We start from the raw sequence: 16,862 nt of genomic DNA, 5'->3' as shown, positions 1-16,862 counted from the left end.
TAGGTGCCGCTATTTGCGAACACCATTGTTGTGTCTGGTGGACGCCCGCCCGCATTATTGCACCGAGGGAACCGAAATATTATGATAGGGAACCGTGAAAAAAAAACCGTCACTTTGTTGTAAGTACCTGCAGCGACGATTCGCAACGATTTCTTACCTCTGGGCTTCTGGAGTCCTTTCATGAGGGCGTGGGTCTTGAGACCCATCCCGGCCGCTGCCAGCTTGTTCAGGCTGTAGCTGTTCAGAAAGTTCTGCTGATTGTTATTCAGAAAGCTGATGTTGTTGTTGTTGTGTATTCCTCCGAGTCCGGCCATTAATCCAACCGGACTGGAACCGGTGGTCGTCGTCGTTGTTGCCGTCGAGTGACCGCCGTGACCGTGATGACCCGGCGCACCTAGAACACCACCACCACCGTGGCCATGACCATGAAGCTGTCCCGCAGCGGCCACCGCAGCAGCCGCCGCCGCCGCATGGTGGTAGTGATGATGGTTGCTTCTCAACGGCAGCCGACCCACTATTCGAGCACTTTCGTTCCACTCGATCCACTCATTTGTCATTTTGTCACCCGACCCGAGCACATCCAGTGCTGCCAGCTTGATACCGCGGAGCTTAACTCCCGCGCGATTCACAACTTAAAACCTTCCAAACCTGATGGCTTCTTCTTACACGATTGAAACTGACTGCGCGATAGTCGCTGAGAGATATGCAAATTTTCCAGCACTTCTCTCCCTTTGTTTTTCTTCACTTCAACCAACCACACTCATTTATGAGATCCTCCACTAGAAACTAAAACCAACAACGAAACACGAACCACATAATTACCAGCACGAGAAACAACAAAGAGGTGCAAATCTTTGTGTTTTTGTTGTTTGCTTTGTTTTGGCAACACTGGAGCGAGGCGCGGCTCGTTTTCCTTCAACCGCAATTAATCTCGGAAAAGGCGTCAAATTTTCACACTTAGTGCTGCCTCTCTCACTCTTCTGTCTACTTTCCAACCTTTCCTCGAGAAGACGAGTTTCTGCTGGGTTTTGGGTCGTCTTCGTTTTTGCCCCTTTGTGGCAGATTCACTGTTTATTATGTTTACTATTCACTTTAGTACTGTGCGGATAACGATGATCTGTTTGAATTTTGTAATTTTATTTGTACTTTTGAATTTGATTTGATTGGGTTTTTGGGACCAAGTGAAGATGCTGCTTCCGGATCGTCAACAGTGGAGGTCTTTAAGGATCATTAAGTACGAGAGTAAGGGTTTTTGGATAGCGGATTTATCTCAAAAATTTGCGCTAGAGTAGCTTATCGAAACTTCTTGGCCTACAAGGAAAACTGCTCGAAATCAAAGCGGTTGGTCAGATTAATAAAAGGTGATATTAATAAAGCACTAGCAATTTATTTTGCTATTTTCGAACAGTTTCTTAAGTCAAAATCGATTAGCTTAGTTATGTTTATTCCTACAGCAGATATAAGGTGAATGTTTCGTTGGTCTTTATTATAAGGAGTTTACGCAGCTACCAAAGTCATTGCTTGTTTTTTATTAGTAACATCCCAGATCGGAAAAAAGTGAGATCGGTTCGAAATGGGATACTGTTTTGGTCCGAAATCGGGCGAAAATTAAAAACCTTTTTCAGACGGCGTTAGACCTGTCAAGAAAAACTGACCGATTTCGAATTAAAATCGAACCGAATCGTAAAGACACCCTTTATTTTTGACGCTACCGATCTGGGATTTAATATATATTGACAGTCGTTTGAGCGAAAGAATCGCTGTTTGAAGCAAAAGTTGAACTTCATGAACTTTACCTAGGAAAATTGATTTAGGATACTTAACCCCCAAGTTACCGTAGTCTCTAAGCGCGGTTAGGTGAAACAAGTTGATGTTTCAAGATTGAAGAAAAATCAAAACTTCTCGAAATTTACGTTTGAATAGTATGTCAACAACTGCTCGAATTATTTTTTAAAGGTTATAAAATTCTTGATGAATGATCTGAAACGTTGAATAACTCTCCCAAAACAACACAAGGATGCCGAAATCACAGGAAAATCTAAGATTTCATAGAATTTTGAGCAAATTTTCATCACAAGATTCTATGTCATAGAACACAGAATTTTGAAATAATCAAAGATTTTCCTTTTTTTTTTAATTTTTTACGTATTTCAGTAATTTAATTTTTTTTATGTAAAAGTGAATTGTGGATTTGTAACTTTTAATTAAAAAATATGATAAGATTTGCAACGTTGATTGGATTATCCTAAAATTAAATGTAAGAAAGACCTTATTTGTCACAACTTTCCAACTAAACTCATTGAAATAGCGTCACAGAAAACCATCACAGAATTATTGGACAAAATCACAGAAAGTCAGATTTTTTTTCGCTAAAACACAGAATTTGTTTAGGCAACCTTGATACTGAGACTTTTTTTAATGGCACTAGATTATTAGAGAATTAATGCTGGCGGTGGAAATTGAAGCTACGTCTGTGGAACATTTTAGAAAACTAGGTGAAAAAACTGTGAAAATCTATAAAATCGTCTGATTCTTCTTGTGATTCGATGATTTATAGGGTAAAAGAAAATTTCAAAAAATTCACGTTTGAGTATCTCATCAACAACTGCTCGAATATTTCTCTTGGTGCGCGTGCCGAAAACTACTCGAATTAAGATACCAAAAGAAAAAGAAACATTTCGAATGCCACCCTTACGATAGGAATTTTTAAAGGAACAATTTCATAACGTGAAAAAATACTTGAAGTAAAAATATTTAAGATTTTATTCGGAAGTTCAACGTTATTCTTCCCTTTAGAGAAAAAAAATGGGATAATACAACGCTTCTGAAATAAACTCTGTCACACCTTAATTCTCTCCGAGCTGATGTTGGACCTTTGACCAACAATATAAAACTGCTCGATAACCGTTCATAAGTAACCCGGCAAGATCTGCTCGAATATTTTTCTCGAGCCAACCCTATAGGAAAATCACTGCACATTTCCTCTGTTTAATCGATCTCATCATTCAATGAATTCCATAAATAAACCTCAATCCTACTAAGCACTGACCACACTGAAATGACACTTAGAACAAAAATTCGATTATTTTCTGTCTAATTTTGCCACGTATCGCCGGTATTGCGGCGAATCCCTGTAGGTAAAATTTACCTGTTTCACCCGGTTGTATTGTCGAAATTGCCTATTTTTACTTGAAAGTTGGGTGGCTCTTTCCAACTGGGATAGCGTTTCATCAAACGTGATTGATGCGCACTCTGGAATCGATATTGCGAACTGCTGGAAAAATTATCCAACTAACGAAATCGAGCATCAAGTCAGTATGGTCAGTGCTACTAAGTATGGTAATGGTTTTTTTTTCGCTGAAAAAATAGGTGAAAAGCTGCTCGAAAACCTTTTCTAAAATAAAGAAAAACAAACCAAAAGGGGAGGTTCAACCACTGACCGTACTGATGTGACACTTAAAACAAAATTCAGTTCACCATCGACATTTCGCGGCAGCAATTCGAGCATGAAAATTCAACTAAAAAATACCCTGTCGGAAAAAATAGCTATTGATTGGTCTGGTTTAATTTTCGAGCAGTCGAAAATCGAATTGAGTGTCCAGTCAGCATGATCAATGGTTCAACCAATATTCATAAAATGATAAAAATAGATTCGTAATCTGAAAGTCCACCTTAAAATTGAAAAAAAAAACTTAAGACAAGTGTTAAGTGTTGATGGCCGTGATTTGCGCGGATTCGCCGATGACGTTTTCCATTGTTTTCCGGAGCCACAAAACTACTGCTGTCGCCGCCGCCAAGAATCCCACGGCGGCGATCATCAGAACAAAAAGAACATCAACTAAAACACCAGCCTGCGAGCGAGTGATAGCAATCATAAGTTTTCGCCGGGTCTGTCTGTGTTATTGAGTCATTACGATGGCGCGATTTCAAACGACCAAATGGGCTCCCCCCTTCCTTTAAGAACCTTGTGCGCGCACCCGCAAACAGTTGATGACATTTCGCGTAATTATCATCTCTCTAGGAAAAATCCCATAAACGAAAACGATCCAAGCAGCCGGTGGTCAACTAACGACAAATAGACAGAGACAGAGACCGTATGACATCTGCTGTCGGACTGCTCGAAACTGGCACCTGTCAAACTTTTGGCCGGCCACCGGAGTCGATTATTATCGTAATCTCGGAGTCGCCGCCACTGCCACCGTCGACTACTTGGATGATGATGATGAGCGAGTGAGTGATCGTAATTAAGTTCGTTTCTTCTTCGTCGCCTTTCAATCATTTCGGGCCGAAAGATGCAATGGGCCTGTATGCCGCCTACTTTGATGATGATGGTTTGTGATCTTGATTGAAAAAGACGGTACCCATTGTTTACGTTTAGAGGTCGCCCAAGCGGTCTTTGATTTAGTGACACACGTATGAATAAGCTCGTTAAGCAGGGTTCTAAGTTTATTTTATTGATAAAGTAAAAATGCGGGTTGCTTACAGTTTAGTAGAAGCTTCTGAGTTGATTAAACGAAATTTAATTACATATTGTCCCTTTCATTGTAAATTGATTTTCGTGCAATGTTTTGCAATCGCAGAAATCCGTACAAAGATTGACTAAAAAGCGGTATGCGTGTAGAACTTCGACCGATTTTAAACTAGAGTTCGCACAAATGTCGCACTCATGAGTGCGCAGTTCAATCTAGTCGTCTGCGTATAATAACCTAAAAAAATCATCGAGCTCGATCATATTCATCCGAAATTATACCAATTTTCGTTCGAATTTCAGATCAAATTCGTGCAACTGTTTCAAATTTTCCGGACAGGGAATTTTTCGCCGTTTCCAAGGAACCACAACAGCAGTCTACCCAGAATACTTGGGCGCCAATGTTCCAGTGAATTTGGCAAAGCAGCGTGACCGTCAACCGACAGTGTCGCAACAGTTCTATTTTTCTGTCATGGAAAAAAGGCCTGTGCCGTTCTGTGATGTTCCGAACGCGTAATCGGTGGGGGGATACCTGATCCCACCCCCCTACAACTAAAACCGTCCTTCGATGCGGTCCGACACTTGTAGTTGCCTGTAAAGCTGACATTAATCCTAATTATAAGCACTGATCCCTGGCTTATTATGATGCTACAACAACCGCCAACAGGAATTGTTTTGTTACCACATAAAACTTTAGCCTGGCCTACTATATTTACCTACTATCAAATCTGAGCAATAGATTTCTTCGGAACGATGAAAGGGGATCGAATTTCACCCCTGCTAATGGCAGTGTATCTTTATTTCCCTCTTCTACCCATTTTCTTGAAGGGGAAGCGTCGCGATAGCTTTTGGTGTAATTCAACCGATAAACACCAAACTTACCGGGAATTATTGGCCGGATCGTTGTTGCCCCTTCACAGGAAAGACAATCTGTGTACTCACATAAGTACCGAGTACCCAAATTTGTTGGCAGCTGATTTACGACCTTTCCAAAATGTCGACAGCAAACGATAGAAAAAAAATAGTTGGTGGGAAAATCATCAGATAGCTTGCCATGGAGTGACGATACCGATCTAAATTTCTAGCGCCTTTGACTTTTTGGAGCTGCTGCTGCCTGTCAGTGCACTTCCGTGTGTCAGCGTTTTGATTGATGGGTAACCTCATATGTCACCTGTTTGACGAAAAATTATCTTAATTCCGAAAAACCACAACAACAAACGGCATCGGTGATTTTTATAGCTCCCGCTCCCGTCAAGATGATCGGATTTCGTGTCCCTCGTTAGCATAACCTCCTTCAAATTGTTGAGGAAATACTGTTCAGAAATTCCTACAGGGTTTATTTGAAGGAATGTATTTGCGCGCTTTGAAAACTCGAACAAAGTAGTCCTTGCAGTAGCTTGCGGTCAAGTGAAATCTCGATTTTCGATCAGTTCATTGGTTTTTATTTATTGCCTCATTTTTTAATAGGTTTTAGGAAAAAAAGTGTTGCTGAATAGTTTTTCTAGTGAAAACAATAAACCGTAAATTGGGCGAAGTTTACAGCAAGCATTTGCTTTTGACCTTTGATCGATTTGGACCATCCTACCCCCAACAAAAATTTTCCAAAAAATTGTGATTAAGTTAGAAACAAGCGAATGATTTAACAGTAATTCGACCAACTTTTCGGTATAGCGTTAAAGACTTCATACCATCAGAATGGATGACGCTATTCACACCACACACACACAGTGAATAAAAAACCTTTTTAGCGAAAGTATCTGCATTTATTTTCCACACTCTAATCGCATCTCATCTACATATCATTACAGGGTTCAGATTACGCCGCTCTAACCGTACAGCAGTGCTGTGACATCTCAACTCGCCCAGAACTGCCGCCAACGGCAATACTCAATAGAAGTAAAAATAAACAAGTGACCACAACAACCTCCACATCTCCCCCTCTGTCCCTACCAATGTTCTCATAAACACTCCGTGAATGGTCAGTGAAAAGCGAGACACTTTGGCTGGCCAGTCGCGATCACTGCTGCTGCTGCATGCTGACAGCCCGGCGGCCACAACATTAAATGGAAATAAATTACAAAATTAAGTACCACCCGGCTTCGGTCCATAATGCGTACACACAACCGCAACAAACGAACGATGGCTGCGGTTGACAACTACGGTCCTTTTTATGGACCATATTGCCACCAGAATGCGTGGTGCCGTCCGTCATCCTAGTGGAAGAACATAACCAAACATAAAACAAACAACAACAACGACAGAAGTTCTCACTGATAGTGGCGTGCAGCAGCACTCGCATTGTTTACATTGAGATTTTTTCCCCGCACTTTGACACATCATTATCGAGTGGCGCGTACTTGCGCTAGAGAGTGTAGCCATAAAGTAAATAAATCGTTAATCACATTAGTTTAGCTCAATTGACGGGCGGCTGGTTTTTTTTCTTCCATATACGGTCCGGAAAGCTTCTAGACCTGATGGTCATTTGCGTATTCACGTCCGTTGTTAATCAATGGTTTAGTCTCTAAACCGAAGCGGATAGCTAAGCGCAAAGCAAAGGCAAGACGCGAGGGGTGATTCAGAACTACTACCCCAGCTTCTTACCATCTGTCAAACCGAGAAAAAAAATGACACCGACTACTTACTATTGGCAGCCGGCTATTGACGAGCCACCTTAATTAACATAAATTATTAAATTAACATTTAATTTACTCCAATTGTCATCCAATTTTGGTCAATTGACATCGCACTTCTTGTTGCAGTCTCCTGGCAAGGAATTTGCCTTCTGGAAGCTGTGTGAGGAAAGAAAAAAACTCGTAAACAAATAAACCTAGCCTGACAGTCATAGGGGAGTTTCCAACCACGAGTAGTGGAGTGGAGTGGTCAAACTGATAAAACAGAAAACTATTCCGTTTGAGTTTCATGTGAGCTAACCACAACAACAACAAACAATATACACGCAGATAAGCAACGCCCCCGCATCTGTGACAAATTGTGGCTACAACGATCATCAGTGGCGTCGCATTGCTATCACCGCTTCGCTTTGCTTTGGAGGCTGAAGTTTCAGATAAAAAACTATCAGCAACTAGCGGTATAAACTCGCTGGTAATCTTTCCCGATAGTTTCTCAATCTAAACATTGAACAGTGCTAAACAGTTGCAATCAAGACGGGTTGACAGTTGGTTCAACCCCCGCAAATATTCGAAACTTATTTACATATTTCTGATATTTACTTAAAAATCGGGCCTTTTCGAACTGAAAACGTCAAAAGTCGAGCTGATACCCGATAGGAAATACACCCTACTATTCACCGTATTTAGTCGGGTCGCGTAGGGTGCGTCGGCCGATTTTTGTTCCGACTAATTGGCCTTTTGTTGCATCGCCACTTATGGAAATTTTGGCTGGGCATCAGCTGATAAATCAACCTACTTCGTAGGTCTAGCAAATAGGCTGATTAGTTGGATAATTGTGAGTGGATTCTTAATAGGGTGATTGATACGGCGACAAGGTCACCCCACTAAAACGACCTAATCTGTCGATTGATAGAGGAATTAGATTTCGTGATTTTTACCACTCAACCCAACCCTATTAAATCGGGTGATTAGTAAACTAATTTTTTCGGCCATTGACCGAACTGGCTGGAAAAAATTGTGAAAATTCACAAAGATCGGTTAGGTCAATCATCGAGCCTTCATTCCTACATCGCATACTGCTCTAGCGACTGTAGGTTCATAAAACATTCCATAGGAAATAGGCAGAAAATTTGCCAACTTAATAGGGATCTACGTAACTAAAGAGGCTACATACAAAGAGGCGCAGTCTGGTCCCTTTTGAAAAAATAAGCTTGCAACTCTGCTGTAGGGCTGCCTTTAAGACTGCTTGGTTTTGCTCGATTGGAATGACACTGACAGAAAATCGAAAATTCCAATCGTGACATTTCGACTCTTTGTTTACTATAGGCTCGTTATACGTAACCTACTAAATTCAACGATTCCTTAGATTTTTTCGATTAACTAGTTGTGCTACTAAATCATATTCAAACGTAGCCCGATTAATCAGCAAATTGAATAAGGTAATTGATTTCAGACTACTAAATATGTTAACGGCGAAATTTTTCATCCATCAAATTTCCTATCGGGTATCATACTGAATTGTTTTGTGTATTTTTTTCCAGTTTACAGTTCGAGTGAAAATGAACGTAAAAAAATCTGTTTAGTCACAAATTAAAAAATTCTTCACAAACAGCGTTTTTAACATGGTGGAATCGATGGGAAATGGTTAAAAGATGAAATTCGAGCCGGACTTGTTAATTCAAACTTCCTAGAAAGGTTTTTTTTCAAAATTTCGATCTTCCCGGTTTTCATCACGGAAACTCATCTTGGCAGAAAATTGGAATTTGTATATTTTTTGTCAAACTTCCCTACGTTGAGGAAACGAGTAATAAAACGGACCGATTTTTAGTAAAAAAGCCACCTAACCATCGATCCGATCGAATACCCGGTAATCGAACGAAACTGAGTCCTACTCGGACTAATTTTTCTATATGGGTGAGCAGTTTTCGAAAACATTTCGCGATAATTCATATATTTTTTAAACGGATTGATGGTTCTATGCGTTCAAAAAGGTATGAAGATAATATTTCCAAAATCTGAGACTTGCATCAATTGAAGATCGAGACATTAAAACCCGTCAGACATAATTTCGTTTTAATTCAAGATTGAAAAATCTCGCACTGACAAATTTCGTCTGTAGGGTAGTTTTTTCAGCAGTACGCAATATCGAATCCAGAGTGCGCATCGATCGCGTTTGATGTAATGCTATCCCAGTTGGAAAGTGCCTTTCAACTTTCGAGGAAAAATAGACAATTTTGACGATACAATCGGGCCTAACAGATAAATATTTCCTACAGGGAATTTTTTGTCAAATTTTGCAAGGTTCGCAATGCCGCCAAAAAATGTGGCAAAATTAGACAGAAAATGATCGGATTTTTGTTGCGTTCAGTGCATTTACAATTTTTATATGGCACTGAAAACAAAATTTTGTTTAATTGAGGCTCTCAGAATTAGAGGGGGTTTAAAGTTGTCAAAGTGCTCGATTTTCCACATTTTAATTAATTCGAGCAGTTTTAGTTCAATCGAAAATATTGAAAAAAATCAGAAAAACTTGAGTTTTGCACATGAAAGAATCGATTGCTAAACTTAACTCAAAATCGATGATTTTGGCACTAATCTCCCATAGATTCTGAGGGACCAAATTCTTGGCCGAAAGACCATCCACCGGCGACATTTTCTAACAACACGTCACCTTAGTAAAATACTTTGTCAGAATAAATAGCAGCTTTTCAGCCCAAGTATTCGGCCCATTCGTGTCGTTCGAATTGACCGAATTCAACAAATTTCGATTGCCAATTTCCTACTGGGGCAACACTACTTTAAAATCGATCGAGCCATATCCCGTCAATGCTTAAACCCTTCTGGGTTTAAAAGCTTCATTTCTCTAATTTAAGCACTTATTAATTTTTGAATTAATAGAGCATAAAAGTTTGAACCAAGTTTGAAAAGGTTCATAAAATCAATTGTAAAAAATCTGAAAACAATTAAAACAGTGGATTGTCTACTCAGTTCTGGTAATAAGCAAAACGATGCAGAAAACCTGATGACGATTAATATTTCGGCGTTGTTTAATTCACAAAAAAACCATAAACAATAAAATTCCGCAGAAATTGACCCTAGCTATGTCACAATATTCGAGCAGTTTTCCAAGAAGTTAAATCAAAATTCTATCTAAAAAGATGTGTTGTGACGAACACATTCGAGCAGTTTAATTATGATTCAATTATTCGAGCTGTGATGACAATCATTTCCCATTAATTTGACTGTTCGAATCAGCTGAAATCCAATTGAAAAAAATACTGTCCGATCCCAAAATGATGCATTATGTACAAACACTGCACCCCCTAGACGCAAATAAGCCTTCTGAGAACCGCACTCAAAATCGTGAAGTCCAAAACAGCCGTCGGCGGCGTCCAGTTCTCTATGATGGTCAGATTTTGAACGTGTCCATAACGAGGTTTCCCCCGTAAAAGGGGCGACCGCTCATTATCCGGTGGCGGTTTCCAACCAATCCGGCCAACCCCAGAGAGTTCAATCACCATTTGCCAATTTGAAACAACCCATAACCAAACGGTTCCACCACTACCGTGATACGCGCGAGCACGCTAGATGGACTTGGTCAACGTTGTCGTCGTTCACAAATGGATCATTTAAATTGAATCGCGGTTTCCATTTTGGTTTTTATGACGTACGAATGCCGCAGCTCATTGTTCTGGATTGTTTCTCGAAATCGATCGTTTTGTCCATTTCAAACAATTCGAAACGGGGGCGATTCGTCAGGTTTTTGGCGCAAGCATTCGAGCAGTTTTCCACCTTAAAATCACTAGCAGGTACAGAGTCCACTTCCAGGTCTCTTCAACCGCAATCAAATTCAAATTACGTTACGCAATCACTGTCACACTGAGTTGTGCTCCGAGAGCAATGATTATGCGCGGTATCCCATCCAGAAGCCGCTGTCAAGTTTGAAAATTTCTCACTCGACACCACTCCACCACGGTTCAAATCCCCGGCGATCACTCACTGGTCATTTTAGCAAATCCTATCTAGATTCGTCAATGCCAACACCACTGCGCACCACTGTACCCCGAATATTTCGACGCCAAGTGTCGGGATTTTTCCTCGCACCGTCGTGATCGCAGCGCGCTTGAACACTTTTGCGTCAGGGATACTATTCACACGAAAAAAAAAACAAAAAAAAAATCACGAACGCGCACTGTCCCAAACACAACACAATGCTCGATCCGTGTATTCTTGAGCACTGAAAACACCAAACTTTACCCCGCAGAACGAATAAAAGTGAATGAAAAATTTAATATTTACGTTTTTTTTGCGCGCTTGTTCGCTTTTGATTCGTTCGGGTTCCTTCACAGCGCGGCTAGTTCGGTTTTGAAATTTGCACACACCGCCACCGCAATCGCTCGCAGCGCGCATCACCCTCAACTCAAATCAACTCACGATCACTCGCGACGGAGAGACAAGTGCTTCCCTGGCGCGCGCACACACAGACAGAGAGAGGGAGAGCGAAACCCCTGCACTACAGCGGCATTGCGCAGCGCAACGGACGAAGAGCGAACAAAAAAAAACCGGATGCGTCCTCCAGAAAGAGAACGAATCATAACATAACACAAGTGTAGTGCTTTCTCGCTCGGGAAGCCGATTCGCGCAGCTCAGGAAAACATCGAAACGGAGCGATGTTTTTTTTCCTACGGGGAACCGACTTAAATCGATACACCAAAAAAAAAAAAAAAACAGCAACTGAAGAACTCGAGAAAAACGGGAGAGAAAATCGCTCTCACCTCACCTAACGACGACGACTTTAAAGCTCGGCGAAAAAAAAAAAAACAAATCGGACGGCTATCCTCCCAAACATAAAAATTCCACTCTGCACAGGGCGAACGATCACCGTGAACTAACCTGCTCGCCTAGCAGCATTAGAAGAGCTGGGCCAGTTCCGTACGGAAGCGAGACGGAAACACAACAGCCTGACGACGACGGCCTGAAGAGAAAGAGCAACATCGAGCAACCAAACGTGAGCTGGAATCCCTTTTTTCGGTCCGATTTAGTTGGATGTAAGCAACTAAGAAAAAAAAACAGAAAAAAGCGTTTGGAGGCTTCAATACTAACAATTGGCCTACTATACTATATTGGCCTGCGTAAAAGTTGAGATTTGCAAACCAAACAATTGAGCAGTGATTCATGCGTACAGTAACAAGTGAACACCCCTTCACCACGAGGAATGTAGACAAAATTCGGACCGGAAGACGTCCGATACTTACCGATTGGGAAGGGCGCGTCACTTACCAGTATAATAGGCGATGACATTTTTTTCCTAAGTGGGTTGTTACAAGGGAACTCTTTTCTAACTGGGACGAAATTGTAAACATTGAAAACCTGACAAAATTGATATGAAAGTTATTTAAAAATAAGCCTAAAATTCTTCAACTTTCGGCTAACAAACTTACGAAATTTTAAAATTAAAGCAAACTAAGATTGCGTCTCACATCAAATTGCATCACGGGAAAAACGCTGTAGAAATTCGCCCAGTAGACCGATCCTTTTGAAAATTTTAGGCAGTAAAATAAAAACTTAACATTTTTTGGCATTATTCTTTTCGAGCTAAAGCCCGAGCCTTCCTCTTTACCCCATCCATAAGGTTCCTCATAACGTCAGGTTTTAGTTTTTTTTTTTTTAACAGAAATCCATTTTCTCTTGAATTCCGCTTCCGATTTGAAAACTTTTGGGTTCTTCCGGAGAGCCTGCTTCATAATCGCCCAATATTTCTCTATTGGGCGAAGCTCTGGCGCGTTGAGCGGGTTCATTTTTTTTTGGCAAGAAGCCCCGTTGGCTTCATACCACTCCAACACGTCCTTTGAATAGTGGCACCAAGCGAGATCCGGCCAGAAGATGGTCGAGCCCTCGTGCTGCTTCAATAGTGGTATTAAGCGCTTCTGTACGCAGGTCTTCTCGCTGCTCGATCCGCTGGACGAATAAACTTGACAAATTCAGCTTTTTGGCGACATCCCGGACCGAATTTCTCGGATCACGTCTAAACTGCTAAACTACGCGCTTGTGTTTTTTTTTCACTGACGGAGCATCCATTTTTGCCGTTCTTCACCTTCCGGTGGATGGTAAGGTTCTCGAAGTATCGTTTTAGTACTCTGCTGAACGTGGATTGGACGATTTCCAGCATTTTACTGATGTCCCGATGTGACAACTTCGGATTCTCGAAATAAGTGCGCAGGATAAATTCACGAGGCCCTTTTTTCGCTCGACAACATTTTTACAAATTTACGAAAAATTGACAGTGAAGCATGGCCAACGTGATCTATACACTCTTATCTGATTACAAGCGAAAGCTGAAGATATAATTCCTAAAAGTTAAATTTCTTCAGCGTTTTGTCCGTGATGCAATTTGATGTGACACACCCTTTAAATATCAAAAACATAAAACTATGTACTCGGGTGGGTTGAATTTCAACTTTTTTCGTATTTCAAAACGTCTGTATTTAGTCTAAAAAGTTTCCATATTAACAAGAAAGTTATTGAGTGTACGAAAATTCGGAAATTATTTTACAAAATTCCTTACATGTTAAGTTTGTTAATCTGTTCAGTAATTTTTTCATGGGCGAAAAGTAACAGCTAAAATCATCTGTCAAAATTTTGACAGTTGTCGACGTGACAACACCCCGGTAGTGTTTGCAGAAATGGCTGTGTTTATTATCGAGAAGCCGGTAGATACTAACCGAAAAACTATAAAAGCTCGATACTTTATACCGAACAGTTGGTAGAGTTGATCGAAAAAACTTAAATCATTACCGAAATACCTGTAATTATTACCAAAATATCTGTAACTATTACCGCCACACAGTGATTTTTTTTTATCGGAAAAAAGACATACACCTTACCACGCTAACCACTCGACCACCGAGACGTACGAAAGCTACCAAAGTTCAGTATATTTACTCAATAACCGATAGATATTACTGGAATTCCTGTAATTATAACCGAAATATTACCCAATATCGGTAAATGTTACCGAAAGCTCGGTAATTTTAACCGGCAAATCAGTAATTTTTACCAAAAACTGCTAAATTTTTGATAATTTTTACCGAAAAGCGTCCGGTGCAATTAGCTGAAGATGCTTAGCAATTTTCGTTTACTGTGTATGGACGACCCCTTTTTTTAATCTTTGACTATTCAATAAAGTCCCGGTTTTGGGTACAATTTTGGGTAACTTATCACCCTGTTTTGTATAGAGTGTCGGTACTTTTTTTTTCTAAATTGTAAGGAAACTAGAAAAACAATAATTTGTCAATTTTCAGTACAGATAAATCAGACAAAAATCACTCAAACTTTGCAATTAGTTCTTTTTGATCTCTTCAAAACCGTGGCTAGTTTCGATTTATTCTTGACTGTAGCTCGATGATAAATGGTCCAATTTGACCCAATGAAAAGGCATTGATTTTGTGAGCCAGATTATCACGGATTTAGACCGAAAAAAACCCAAATGCATTTCCAACAGCTTTTAAAGATCTCAAGGTTTAAAGATTTCTCGTCAAACGATCCTCGAGGATGGAAGGAAGGAAAAATCCAAAACATCACTTTGTGAACTATTCCGAGGTGAGCGAGAAAAAAGGGATAATCATTCAACAATCATAATTTGAAGAAGAATTAATGAAAGAAAAAAAAAAGATTCTAGCCATTGATCAAAACTTCCGAAGATCTGTACATCTCGCCCTCGTTCTTGACACCCACCTACACGATCACTCGGAGGGATTGATTGTGAAGAAAAGGAAACGATCCTCTCGCTAATGGTCCACAAGAAGGTGAAAAAAAGCAAGAGCACACACACACACAGGCGATTTGTAAGGATTCCGGAACGCCCGGCAGGGGTTTCGGCCTCGTTTGTAGGATTCATCAATGGGTTTTTTTTTCTCTGCGCAGCATCTTCCATCTGTGCCCGGGTTTTGGTATGAAGTAATATACCCTAAATACAGACAGGCAGGTTGGGATTTTCGGTTGGTTGGTTTGCTTCCTTCCTTCCTTCCTTACTTTTTTGCTTCTTTTGATGGGATTCTGTTTCTTCATTTTTCGGCTGGTGTTTTACTTCGTAATTTACTGCCCCGAATTTGCTTCAACTGGTCGACAATTTTTAAAAGACTAAAGTTTTAAGAAATTTTTATCAGTAGATGATAATTTTGATAACATAAAACAAGTTTTTTTAAGTCACGAATATTGGTATACATCGGAAAGTGTGTTGGTCCAATGTTACCTCCATAGGGAACGCCTCACTTGAGTGTTTCAAAATGGAACAATTCTAACCTCTAAATTTTGATTCATCCGCTTAAAGCGTAAAAACCCCAGTTTTCGAGTGTTTTTCCAAACTTTTGCAACCGAAAGTTTGTTATTTTAAGTGCTTTAATCGTCCTGGAACGTGTTTTCCACTGTTTTGGCAAACTTTGTTGGGAAAAGTACAACGTTCATCAGCTGTCGCTGGACGAGCTAGCCAGGTAAATGGAAACCGAAAATTCTTCCGGTAAAAAAAATCTTCTCGCTCCGTCTTCGTCCATCAGCAAAGGATGCGAGAAAAAGACAAAAACCAAAATCCCTGAACCCCCTAAAGTTTGGGATCGAACAGCAGAGCACCGATCTATCCTCGAAAAGTCAACAACAAAGGGCAAAATTTCGTTAATGATTTTTCAATAACATAACATTCAAGAAGAAGGCTAGGGAATCGAAACGAAGCAAAAAGTAGGAAGGAAGGAAGCAACAGGATCCAATCGACTGAAGACCAACTACGAGTACGGGCGAGGACTGAGATCCGTTTAAGGTTCAATGGCTCCGATTGCGATTTATGGCTTCAAGGCGAGCGACAAGAATTGCCATGGGATAATGAAAAGTCAAAAACTTAATCCTAATTTGCATTTTTTTCTTCCTCTATTCTTCTCGGCCCTCTTTCAGATTTACACTCGGAGCTCATATTTTGATTTTTCAGGGAAAACTCAACTGTTTTTTTGTTCGGTCGAGGGGGTTGTCTCCGATTTTCAGGAAATACCTGTGGCCTAGCCTGGCAGGATTAAATTTAGGTCCGTTTGCAGGTGCCAGCACCGGAGGTTTCCTCTCTTTCTCGCTCGATCTCACCCTCTGTCAGGAACTTCCCAAATTCCGGAAACATTTGTTGCGTGCCATCAACACAAAAAAGAGCGCCCCACTTGAGAAGGCTGCTCAAGGGCTGGGCTTAGAGAGGCCTGCTACAAGCCGTTTGTCAACAAACAGGTAAATCACACACTCATACATGGCGACCGTGCCAAACACCGGGGTAATTATTTGATTACAGCGAACCACAACCGACTGAAGTGTGTGCAAAAGTATTAGCTGCGGGGATGTATAATTTCAATTGGCGGCTGTGATTTAATTATATTGGACTCTCCCCCCGAAGTGCTTGAGCGTTCGTTTATAATATGGGAACCTTATCAAAGAAAAACGACGGCGTACCAACGGCGAATATCAACAACAAAAACGAAAGAGCTCACCCCTGGATTAGGGAACCCCCCGCAACGATTATTCAAGAAGAAATAGGACATCAATGTTTCAATTTTCTAGTAAAACTTCACTTTACTACTCTGGGATCCATCGGTTGCGCGTAACGTCATTCTTGAAGTCGCTCGATGAAATTCTACTTGGAGACTGCTAAATATCAAGCATCCATACAGTTTTTCGGCAAGCGGGTGAATTTAATATACGAAAAAAATGAAATTATATTTTTGTCATTCTTGTCATTTTTG

At 40.5% G+C, this 16,862-nt stretch overlaps 1 protein-coding gene across 4 annotated transcripts in view; it reads right to left on the bottom strand.

Moving 5' to 3' along the window:
• Positions 1 to 16,862, bottom strand: part of LOC129741324 (ETS-like protein pointed) — a 262,248-nt gene that overhangs the window by 68,319 nt on the left and 177,067 nt on the right. The window contains exons 1-2 of one of the 4 annotated variants that reach the window (XM_055733062.1): positions 11,879 to 11,895; positions 158 to 1,117 (exon numbers count right to left, since the gene is read on the bottom strand). The exons of 2 other annotated variants lie outside the window; for them this stretch is intronic. In XM_055733062.1, coding sequence (XP_055589037.1) covers positions 158 to 557 — 400 coding nt within the window. In that variant the 5' untranslated portion in view covers positions 558 to 1,117; positions 11,879 to 11,895. Of the gene's footprint in view, positions 1 to 157; positions 1,118 to 11,873; positions 11,896 to 16,862 lie in introns of those variants that run through there. One more of the 4 variants, XM_055733055.1, reaches the window with a different exon arrangement.

Source organism: Uranotaenia lowii, chromosome 1 (genome assembly GCF_029784155.1).
Source record: "Uranotaenia lowii strain MFRU-FL chromosome 1, ASM2978415v1, whole genome shotgun sequence".
Classification (NCBI taxonomy): Eukaryota; Metazoa; Arthropoda; class Insecta; order Diptera; family Culicidae; genus Uranotaenia; species Uranotaenia lowii.
Note: the sequence above shows the minus strand (reverse complement) of the source record. Positions and strands in the feature narration are given on the sequence as shown.